This window comes from Atta colombica, unplaced genomic scaffold (genome assembly GCF_001594045.1).
Source record: "Atta colombica isolate Treedump-2 unplaced genomic scaffold, Acol1.0 scaffold107, whole genome shotgun sequence".
Taxonomy (NCBI): Eukaryota; Metazoa; Arthropoda; class Insecta; order Hymenoptera; family Formicidae; genus Atta; species Atta colombica.
Genome location: NW_017259192.1, coordinates 2,576,793 through 2,589,292, shown reverse-complemented (window position 1 = coordinate 2,589,292; position 12,500 = coordinate 2,576,793). Strand labels below are relative to the sequence as shown.

General features: G+C 31.7%; 1 protein-coding gene across 1 annotated transcript in view; it reads left to right on the top strand.

The window, feature by feature from the left end:
- The window catches only part of LOC108692010 (voltage-dependent T-type calcium channel subunit alpha-1G), a 49,823-nt gene that overhangs the window by 5,959 nt on the left and 31,364 nt on the right, over positions 1–12,500 (top strand). The window contains exons 2-5 of the mRNA XM_018200087.1: positions 8,128–8,239; positions 8,764–8,897; positions 9,352–9,449; positions 10,255–10,426. Of these exons, the coding sequence (XP_018055576.1) occupies positions 8,128–8,239; positions 8,764–8,897; positions 9,352–9,449; positions 10,255–10,426 (516 nt within the window). The remainder of the gene's footprint in view (positions 1–8,127; positions 8,240–8,763; positions 8,898–9,351; positions 9,450–10,254; positions 10,427–12,500) is intronic.

The window sequence follows — 12,500 nt, the reverse complement described above, 5'->3', positions numbered from 1 at the left end:
ATTTAACTAATCCAATAATGTTTCTTCAATCAATATTTCTTTAACCTATATAATATTTCTATTAAAAATTTAAAAATTGTTATTGTAATAAGACACTTTTCTTTACCGAAAAGTTTTTTTAATATTTGCCAAATTAAATATAAGATAGTAACAATATTTTTCATAATAAAAATGCAACGCAAGATGATTATATAAGATAATAAGATAATATAAGTTTATATTAAACATGACTTTTCTGCGCCTGTTTTTTTCAATTCTCTTTTCTTCTAACAAAAGAGACAATTTTTCATTAGAAAAATATATAAACTGTCAACGCAGATATCGAAGAATAATTTAAGCTGTATGATATTTTTTTACATTAACGAAATCGGCACTAAACATTCCAATCGACTAGTTCCTTCTATCGCGATTGTATTCTCGTGTGTTTCCGCATCGCGTCATAACATCCGACGCTAGTACAAGATTTATGTAAACGGTTGTGTATTGTCGCAGCGAACCAAGAGAATTCTGCAGCGTGCTGCAACGGCATTAATCTTTACACGAACGATACTTAATGCGGTCGCAAGCACGCCGGCCGGGGGTGGCACGAGTACAGATTACACCGTACGATAAACGGTTATCTAGGGCTCTGGGGTCTTGTAACACCTACGGCTCACGTGCGCGGAGCAATCGAATTGATTATTTTCCGCTGCTTATCTCCACTCACTAAAATGGAACGGGATTTATTTTAAGCAGTGCCCGTACATGAATCCGCGAGATAAAAGGTATTTTTTTGTTCCTCTCGCAAAACGCTCGCGTTTATTCTCACAACGATTTAATTACTCATTCCGGAAATGAAAAAAGTCCGTCTTCTTGTTCCTGGAATATCCAAGCGTGAAAATAGTTCCGTCATGGCCGAATTCAACGAGGCTATACGAAACGCATTCTATTACTCGAGAACTCATAAGTAATTTTCTCATTTTCTAGAAAACGATATACTTATTTTAAAAATAGAAATGAAAATAGAGAGTTAACGTTATATTGAATGATGTAATATTGCTATCAATATGTAAATTTTACATGTAATAGGCCACTCTTAATTAATATAAATTAATTAACACACAATTTTTATATATTTTACAATTTACACGAAAAAAATATTTATAATCTAGATCTTTATAAACACAAATAATCTATTAATTTGAAAAAGGAGAGAATAAGCACTATCGAATTCAAATTCGTGAAATGGTATGAAGTCCAATGTCTCCTCATGTTACGCTTTCCAATAAAATAAGTATATAATAAAACACAAAACTGCTTAAAAATTGAAATCACTTATCTGTTATAATATTAAATCACCAAGAAATCCAAACATATATGTATAACGGACTGAATTTTTAAAAATTTGTTCCCGTTTGTCCTAACTTTTAGCATAGATTGGCTCTTCTATACTGGGATGTATCTCTTAATTCTGTATCTCTTAATGATAGTGTCAATATCGTTATCAGAAGTCTATTGCTGATAAGTAATGAAGGCATAGCTTATTATTAACTTTCAATGACTTCGCTCATTTATTCGTAAAATTTACGTATTGATATAGCGTTCTAGGGTTGAAACTGCTTTAGCTCCTCAAAAGAAATTCAATGATGCAATATAATTATTTATTTAAAACTAAAAATTAATAAATAAAATTAAAAGATCTGCTATTCATATTTTGTAAAGAATTTATCACGATTAAAAATTTCATTAATTCTATAATTTTTAATATTTTCAGAATTATTGTTTTATAACTTTGATTGGTAACTTTTATTAAGATGTTAATTGATAACTTTAATTAAAATGTTAATTAAATTTTGAAAGAATCGAGCACGCGTATTCTATAGTGTAACTGTTTTGTGTGGAGATCTCGTAATGTTTGGCTTCATAATTTGCGAGCGAGTTACGCAAAAATCAATGAAAGTAAGATGTCAAATTCAACGCAATCAATGTAGTGATTCGAGCGTAAAATATGATATGCGTTTTTATTTAATTTTCTGTGGAAACGTCAGCTTTATTTGGAAATTCCATTACGATTTTTATCCGCTGTCCACTCGCAAAAAAGAAGGAAAATCTGATAAATTGCATGAATAGTCCATTTTCTGATTGTTGTTACAAACGATCGCGACAAATCGTGGTGAACCTTCTTCAGTAGTAACTGTCGAAACGACTTGGGCGAAACCGTCACGAGAAAATAGAAGAATTCTCCATCCCTTGACAGAGGATTTCCACGATGATTTAGGTCTTTCCAGGCTGCGTCGACTTCGTTGAATCGATCGCGACGAATCCGGAAAGAAGTTTGGTTTGCAGATCGACGTCTCTGACACTCTCTACCGCAGCTTTTTCTCGCTTCTTCATATCAGACATCCTGTTGACTGAGCACCGATTGCATGTCCTGAGTACCACCGGATGCTCTTTCAATCGTACATTGGAGAATGTTTTATGAAAAAAGAGCAGTTATTTTAATAGCGAGATATCAGCAATAGTTTATCAAGTGTTGCAGAGTTTGTGTGCAGTGCAGCAAATTATAATTATATCGTATTATTAACATGAAAAGTACAAATAATCGTTCTACTAGGAAACAATTTTTTTCTTTCTTTGTGATTTTAACCGAATTTTATTTCGAAAATTTCATACGTCAAATACTCTTATTAAAATACTAAAAATTTTCTTTTTGTCTTCTCTTTTTGTTACGAAGAAATTCCAAATATCTCATGCCATTGGAAAAATATGTTCTGGGAAAACATTTAATGCTTCTGGGACACGTTATATATAACGGGGAATGAAGTTGATATAATTCTGTCTTTTCCATCGTTGTTTCCATTTCTTTGCCGTTATTATTATTTACTCTGTCGTCTATGTTTGTATTTTCAACAAAATATACAATGCTTTTCAGAATACATTCTTTTTTTTCATTACATTGTTTCTTGTGAATAAGAAGCAATCGGATAAATACATAATAATGAGAAAGTGCCTTAATATATGTATGAAAATGAAAAGTATTCTTGCCATCTCTCTCTCTCTCTCTCTCTCTCTCTCTCTCTCTCTCTCTCTCTCCTCCCTCTTCTCTTTCTTCCTCTTCATCTTATTACATTGCTTTTTCGTTAATCTCTTTAAGTACATTATTTTCTTAACATGACGTTTTGATATCTAATATTTTACAAGGAATTAAGATTACCTACGTATATTAAAACCACATATTAAGATTAAAAGCGTAATGTTACAGAAAATATTTATACTATGAATTTAAGAAAGTGTAAACAATCATGATATTTTCTTATTTACAACGAATATATAATACTTAATAGAGATTAATGCTTATCATTTGATCGCTTATAAGATTATGTTTATGCAAAGATGAATTGTCTCTTTAAAATGCGATTATAATCAAATCACATCTTGAATTATCTAATATATGACAAGGTCTAATCGAGATAAAATAAATAAATAAAATGTTTGATAAAAATATAATAACAATATTCGTCCAATGATTAAAAAACAATAATATACTTTGTTAAAAATTATTAATATTAATATACTGTGACGGCTGAGGAATGCAGTCATTTGTCCTTTCTTCATGTAACTGTTATAAATGCTTAACCCACTGAAGAAAGCTTGATAATAAGAGCGATATGTGCCTCGTAGGGGGATGAAAGTTAACAGCAACAACAACACGATCCATTAGGTTCTGCGCGTAAAGTCTCTCGTACATTTAGCCGTTTTCTACTTGAGCGGATACACCTGTCGGACGACGTGCCATCCGTGCACACCGATGCAGAATCCCATTGTGTGTGAACTGGAGCATTTGCTGGAAGAATAACAGAGCAATCATTTTGATATACGCAGATATCGTGTCTTTGTTTGCGTTAATTGCACGACTTTAACTATACAGATATCCTTTATGCATCTACATTAATTATTCCAATTTTAATATGTTAAATATCATGAGGTCAGTATCATCAGGGATGTAATACTGACATTTTATGTTGACGTACATATATAAAATGTAATTAATATAGACGTACTTAAACTTAAATTTAAAAATATTATCTTATATTATATTACTAACTGATTAAATGAAATTCGCTTTGCAATTAGCACAATTTTGTCATACTTCTTATGATTATTTGACTTAGAGCTAAACCGACAATAAAAATTTTCAGATCTCATTTTATTATCTTCGTTGTTTGAAATTAAAAATAAAGAATATTAAGAACTTGTTTTTCTTCCAAAATAGACAATATATTTTTTTTTATTCTGAAATATCTGCTGCTCTGGTCTACTTCTAGATACCTTGTCTCAGTCAACTTCTGAGTAACGTAAATCTTTGGTCTTAATAAAAAATACCCGTCATCGTGTGGAATGCAAATGTCTATCATCAATCTCCTCTTTGCATTAGCTGACGACAATATTCATCAAAATGCGAGAGTTGCGCGCTAGAGAGAGAGAGAGATAAACAAATAGAGAAAGAAAGAAAGAAAGAGAGAGAGAGAGAGAGAGAGAGAGAGAGAGAGAGCTTGAGGGAGGCCAACCGAGTTTATTGATCGACATTCTGAGCACGTTTGTGGGAGCAGATAACGCAGAAGGTTCCTCGCGATCCGCCTGTCAAAATCATCAACGTGATGCTTTTTAATGCGAGGGTTCCTCCAGCTTCCTTTTCCGTAATTACTCTCGTTCTTCGTCGGAGATGAGATGTTACAGGTGTTCGCGGGCGTCTATGTAAGCACACGGTGGTTAAGAGCCGTTCATACAAACGCTCATCGATATCGGCGCTTGGCATACGAGATCGTGTCAGCGTGATAGATCGCTATTATGATACACCGTCGCTTCGCAGGCTTTTGCAATCGTACGGCAATCTATCATACATCTGGCATGAACTGCGTAGATTGTACGATTCTGTGTTTAATTCGAGTCAAAAAGAGAACGCTTTTGAAATAGTGATCTGTACAACATAAAAGTTGTAAAAACGTCTATAGCTGACGTTCGAAAAATAAAGATCATCATTTTAACATACTTCATCATTTTAACATACTGAATTGTGGATGTTTTAATAAATCTTTCAGACGTCTGTGTTATCAAGAGAAGCATTTTATTTAGCCTGAAAATGTTATGTTCTATAAAACAATCCGATATTTCAATCGTATATATAAATAGAGTGTATAAATAGAGATATCATGATTTAGATAATTAAAAAATCCATTTTAATTAATTAATCAATTAATGAATTACATGAGATTTATTTATTAAAAAAAACAAAGAAAAAAGAGGGCTATGAACCAAAAATTATTATATAAAAACAGAACAGATAAGTAGAAAGTACAAAAAAACAAAAAGCAAACGAAAATGTTTTAAGTTGAAATTTTAATAAAGAATGCTAGCAATAGACGTTTCGATCGAGATTACATTTTCAGTATGCTAGTCTTTATGGTTCATCTCGTTTTCTAACGTTATAAATTTGTTATATTATAATTTATATCCAGTTATATTATTTCAATTGCGCTATATTTTCATTTATATTACATATGTGTTTTCTACAGGATTATACTCATGTTTGCGTTCTCCGTTTACTTATAATTGAAAGATTCTCATTCCTTTTATAAATTGACACCAGAAGCATATAATAATTGACTGTAAGTAGTTTGCGTCCTTTCCGTTATACATTATAATTGTAATGTTACGATAATTATTTTATGTTATCAGCGTTTACCTTAGAAAGCAAAATATTTATTGTATTACGTTTTGTTTATTTTCTGACTGTTATTTATTATGTATGTTTTTATTATTGAAAATGATCCGATCATGATCGAAACGTCTATTACTAGCATTCTTTATTAAAATTTCAACTTAAAACATTTTCGTTTCCTTTTTGTTTTTTTGTATTTTCTACTTATCCTATTCTGTTTTTATATAATAATTTTTGGCTCGTAGCCCTCTTTTTTTTTGTTTTTCTGAAATTTATGAGCCTTATTAATCAAATTATTTACTAAGAGCTTTGCAAATAATATATCGCTCTCTATATCTATAATGAAATTTCTATTGAAATCAAATGGAAATGTTTTAAGGAGCTTAATGGTGGATTGATTTGTGGGTAGACGAATAACCGTAGTCGAATGTCAATTTTACCACTTTCATTAGACTAATTACTCTCTGACTGAAGCTATAGGACCTCTCTATATCCCTATAAATATATCCCGAAAAATTGTTCCATCTAGCATCAAGATGTACGAAACGTTCCATTCGCGTGATAAGCGATGATCGATTTATTTTTAGTCTATAACCAATTTCCTACGCGCTCGATCGAACCATTTATCGTTCGGATATCGTAAAAAGTAACGAAGGTCATTTATGAAGATAGACGGGTTCAAGTTCAGATGTCACACCATGGTCCATTTATTCTCGGTGACTACAGACATATCGATCGATTCGATGTAATTTGGAGACACAGATCATCTTTGTAATGGCTTATAATTAATTGAGTGCAACAAGTAGCGCTGAAAAGAATTTTAGTCAGGATAAGAGATTGCGGTAATCTTTATCTTAATAGCATTTCTTACTTTTAACCTTTTGAGAAGGGCGTCGGCCTCGCGTGTAACTCGATGTCAGCCGACTAACACATGAATAGCTGTTTGCACGCGACACTGATGAGTATCGTGTAACGTCGTCTAGCGAACTTAAGAGTGGAATACGAATCGCAGCTGCTAGAAAATCAATTCTTTTTATTTCCGATCTCGTTTCCTTCACGTCACGCACTCAATTTATCTCCGTATTAAAAGGATATCATGATAAAATGTTATGTTCGTGAAAACATATTATGTCGTAAGATATATCATAGAAGTGGAAAGAATAATTAAAAATATCTTCCCTGGATATAAATAGAACAATGATATATCTTTAAATAAAATATATTTATCTTCAACAAAATTCAGAACTTAAAAAAAAATTAATTGATATTGTTAAAAAAACATATATACTGTAAACATTTTTAAATTTTTTTTTTAATTTATGTTATATGTAAAATTTATATTTACCGTGCAATATTAACAGTTAATATTTAGTATTTAGAAGATTTAAAATGATATATAATTAATAATTGCATTCGATACTGAGATATCAACCCTATTAAAAGCCGTAACTACCGAAAACTGATAGCTGCTAATTATAATCGGAAACTTGCAGCAACGCATCGTTTGCACATACAAGTTCTTAATTATCGATTTCAATTTGTCTTTATATCAAATTTCATTATGTTAGCACTGTGTGCTGCGATAATAAAAAAAATTGTTTGAATAAATAGTGGTGTAATATAGCAATGACTGAATAGTAATACTTTGTTCCGTGACAGTAATTTATACTTTATTCAGTATTTCGAATAGTAATGTTTTATTCAGTGTTATACGTTTGCGGTATTTTTTTTCACGTGCAAAGACACGCGATTAGATGTAATCGCATAACTTGTCTACTTATTAAATAGATACATTGAGAAGAGCACTATGAAAAAACATGATATTTTGATGATAATTACTTGGCAATCAATGCGCCTATTATGGCAATTTGATTTTTATCGATCGAGACTAGATAAAAATTATATAAATTGATTACGAATGCAATAATATTATATGCTCAATTATTGATTACGATTGTAATCTTACACAATTTTAAACAATCATGATGTAGGTTGTTCAACAAATATGAAAAATTTTGTAATTTTTTTCTATTAACATCATTTTTATTTTTACTGCATATGTAATAATAAGATTAATTCTACTCGCAATAATATTTCGACACTTTATAATTTTCATACAAACAATGGAATCAAGTTATTATAAAAAAATTAAGATTTATTTATTTAGAATAAAAATTAAAAATTCTTTAGGTATAGTAAATTATTACGGTTTAGGGAGAATTGTTGTTGCATTGAATGCGAGATATTTCCAATATATTTCACTTTTAATGCAATCTGTGTCTCATATACTTAAATCTGTATACTTAAAGATTCTCCTTCATATTAGTTTAATGTAGCAATAACATGTTGTTTTCGCTTGCAATCTATAACCTTTAATCAAGAAAGATTGAAAAATACCCAGCTATATCTATTCCTTAACAAAGACTCACATGGTTCGAAAGGGTGAGCATGATGGTGATCCTTCTGAACTGCATCACGCTCGGGATGTACCAGCCATGCGTGGACGACCAGTGCGTAACGAATCGATGTAAAATATTGCAGGTACGTTATCATATTTTAATAACATTTGATTGAAAAAAAAATTAAAAAAGAACCAGAATAATCTGTGTTATGACATCGGATTTGAGAAAGCGAAGTGTAGTGCATCGATTTTATTTAAGTAATAGCCATTTCCATACGAATAACTCTCTTCGCGATCCTTCGTATCGAAGTATCGTATTTATATGTTCACGTGCCAGAGAGAAAGTCTAATATCTGAATGGTAATACATATTTACAATTCAATTTAAGTCAATTTACGAGGAACTTTCACATTAAGTGATTATCTGACGCGCTGATAAGCAAATTAATTGCGCATCTTGACACGGTTTCCGGTCGATTCGCAATTAGTCCAGCAAAGGTGGTGGAAGAGGAGACGGAGGAAGAGGAGAAGGATGGGATGAGAAAGAGATGAGAAAATTATCAACGTGATATAGCCGAATCTTCTAGTACAGTAACTTGAATCAATCATGATGTATTACGTCGATCGTTCTAATCAAGCTGTGTTCTTCTATCTATTTTTTCCAGATGTTCGATGATATCATTTTTGCCTTCTTCTCCTTGGAGATGACCATAAAGATGGTAGCGATGGGGATTTGGGGTAAAGGAACTTATCTCGCGGATTCCTGGAATAGATTAGATTTCTTTATAGTGATGGCTGGGTAAGTATTTTATTTAGATACTTTATTGTTTCCTAATTTGAATTGTCTTGTTTAAAAGAACGTTGTTTTCGTACAAAATCTTCGAGAATCTATTGCATTACGATATAGCAATATGGGAAATTAAAAATTTTTCAATATTAAATATTATGAAAGTATTATACAATAAAAAATTGTAATAATTTTATAATAATTATAATAATTAACTGGCATTATTTTATGATTATAAAACTTTATTTATTTTGTATTTAAACTATTGTGTAAAATGTATTATTACAATTTTTAATTAAACTCATGTATTTAAATTTAAATTCAGGGCAGTTAGATATATTTTATAAATTATATTAAATGTATTATTTAATTATAAAATTTTATAATTTTACTGTGATAAATTATGTGTTAAATATAAATATAAAATAGATGTGTTAAAAAAATTTAAAAAGCAACTTGATTGTAGCGCTTTGGAATACTGCCTAAACGTGGAAAATATGAATCTGTCAGCCATACGAACGATAAGAGTATTAAGGCCATTACGAGCGATCAATCGAATACCAAGTAAGTAACGGGATCTTTGTGATATATCGGAAATCTTGATAGTTGACCCTAGTTTGTTTCCATAGTTGATTTTACGGTGCATCTATCGCGTATAGATCGTAACGCATTCACAGTTGATTTTATCTTGGAATTGAAACGTAGTAAAGACAGAAGAGTATATGTAATCATATCGAATAAGAACAAGTAAAGTTGGCAAGAAGAGGCATTTAGCTGCAAATCGACATTCAGTAAGCGAAACGACGCGTGTACTGTACACGCGTATTGGAATTTGTGATCTTAATTTTGCTAACAGATCTTTGGATCAATAAATATGTTATATCTTGGTCTATTTTTATACTGTTAAAATGTTTTAATTGTAAACTATTGAAAAAATTTTTGCGTTGAGCTATTTTTGAGTTGAATGACAAAATTTTATCATAATCATCTTCAATTTCCTTTCTCAGAGTTTAAACGCTAATGATATTTAATATTAGATCCTAATAATTTCTACGAATAACAGTTCATTAAAAATCTTTTTCTTATAAATAGAATAGAATAATAATCAGTGTGTTTACTATTAAAACTAAACGCGAGAATTTAGGTCATTCCGCGCACAGTAACTTTCAAATTGTATTGTATAGAAAAAAATAACAATCAGAATAGCATCAGATTGTTCCAGTATTCGAAGAAGAATATCCGCAAGCAGAATCGATGTTGTCATGGTTCAAAGACTTGAAAACGAAATATGATATCGATGTAACCGGCGAGATATTACACATTTATTAATCGCTTTATCAAGCATTATTTTTACAAACATCTCTGATAGGTATGCGGATACTGGTGATGCTGCTGCTCGACACCCTTCCCATGCTAGGCAACGTATTGTTATTATGCTTCTTCGTCTTCTTCATATTCGGCATCGTGGGCGTGCAGCTATGGGAAGGCATACTACGCCAACGCTGCTTCCTCAAGGCTCTGCCCAACATCAAATATCCCGAGTAAGTCGACGAAAATCTTAGATCCTAATCGTTGATTACTTTTTTTTTAATTATAAATGTTGGACTTCGATTCTTCACGTTATTGCGCCTCACGCTGCATCGCATCTCGTTTTTCTCTTCTATCTGTCTTTCGATCGCTGCAGTTTGAAGCGCTCCGTCGCCAATCGTCACATTTCCGCGAGACGGCGAAACATGGAACTCACAGATCCAGCAATTCGTCGTTACACCAAAAATTTTTCGCGATACCGTGTACTTCAAACATGGTAAACAATAAAGCATATATCGCAGTCAGCACAAAACGATCTCCCGATTTTAACAATTTCTATTTAAAAATTTATCGTAAAAATAACTAAATGTGAATTTAGCCAAGATCAGCATTTGTCATATTCAAAACATTTTCGCTTTTGTGTAAAAATTCTATTTTGGGAGCTTTTGCAATAACATACGTCGGAATACAGTAAACGTTATGGCCTTACGTGTGAAACGACCAGGAGGAATAACTTTTTACATATTATCATAATATTTTATGTATTTTAATATCTTTAGGCATATTTGCGTTTACCGTGTTCAAAGCATGCTATTGCATAAAAAAATCTATTACTGCGTGCGCAATTTTTTGCTCGACAATTTTTTGCTTAGATAGAATATTTTTATTTGATACGCCTGCAATTTGTTTTCATCGCCTAAGACGATGCAGATTTCTTCCATTTTGTTATGGGACTTGCATTTGCAAGTGGAATAATCAAAGGGAAATCGAGAGCGTGGCGAATCAGCCACATATACGCGATTCGACATCGAATAAACGACTTCTTCTGGTTATATGGTTCGTGCGGAGCCCAATTGTAATCTATAAAAATATCCAGATTGCATGGCGAGTAGCTCCAGTTGTCGCAAAGCATTGCTTGCCGAGTTTTCTTGCTGTAAATTTAACGCTCCGCTCTTTTCTTCCCTCACTCTCTTCTTTCGCCAGTTCTTCTCTGCGATACTTTGCGCTCGATCCGCTTCTACCAAATCAATTGATATTTGCTCAGAGTACAATGTAAACTTTGTAATTCATGCTCACTCCGCTCGGCTTATCACGAAACTATCCATAAAATCGTTGTCTCAAACTTGAGATGAACGCAACCTAATGAAAGCGGATAATTGAATACTTTTAAATTTTATTTATGTAATATTTATTTATCACAAGTAATAGAAAATGTATCACAAATAATCTACATATTTTTTTTATATTTTTTCTTATATTTTTTAAATGTTATTCTTTCTTTGCGGGAATATTTATTGCGCTTTATGCAATGTCTGATATATGCAATATCTATTTAAAAAACAGGAACATCTATAAAAAACAAGAACAATTTTAGTTCCTCTTAACAATATTTTTTTCATTATTAATAAAAATTTATGTGAATCTTATTGAATACCTATAAAGGAAGTTTTGATATAAAGGAAGATCTCTGTAAATGAACATAAAAATCACAAATTACTTTTCTGAAAAATTTTTATTTTTTTATAACAGTATAAAAGAAAGTATAACCTTCACATTTCGTTTTTTGTCATATGAATAATTTAATACGCAGTAATCATCAATCTTGCTCTATCGATTAAACGTGCAGTAAAACCTTTTTCAAAGTAAAAATAATTTTAAAAGTGCGACACTTACAGCGACCTTTCTGTCAAATAGATATCGATTTGAGATTGTTGGTACGTTCTAGCTGAGAAAGATATCATCAGTGGTATAAGAGACCATAAGAAATTCGTGAAAAGCCCTGGATGAATCAGTATGTTCTACTTTCTGAACTTTTGCTTTACAGGAGTATATCACGTTAGGCGATCTAAGACGCTCTTCTCTCTCATTCTCTTTTTCTCTCTCTTCTTTTTTCTTTCTTTCTCTCTTTTCTGCTCCTCGTGACTAAAAAACCTAGACATGTAAGTACATGACCCCAGGGAGGCAGTGACAGGCTATTGTTTCGCTGTTGCAGGTTACTCTCGGACGAGTACTCGGTTCGATCACGCATTTAGTAAGCTCTAGTAGAGAACAATATGCTGTACATATATATCTTTCTCTCTCTCTCTC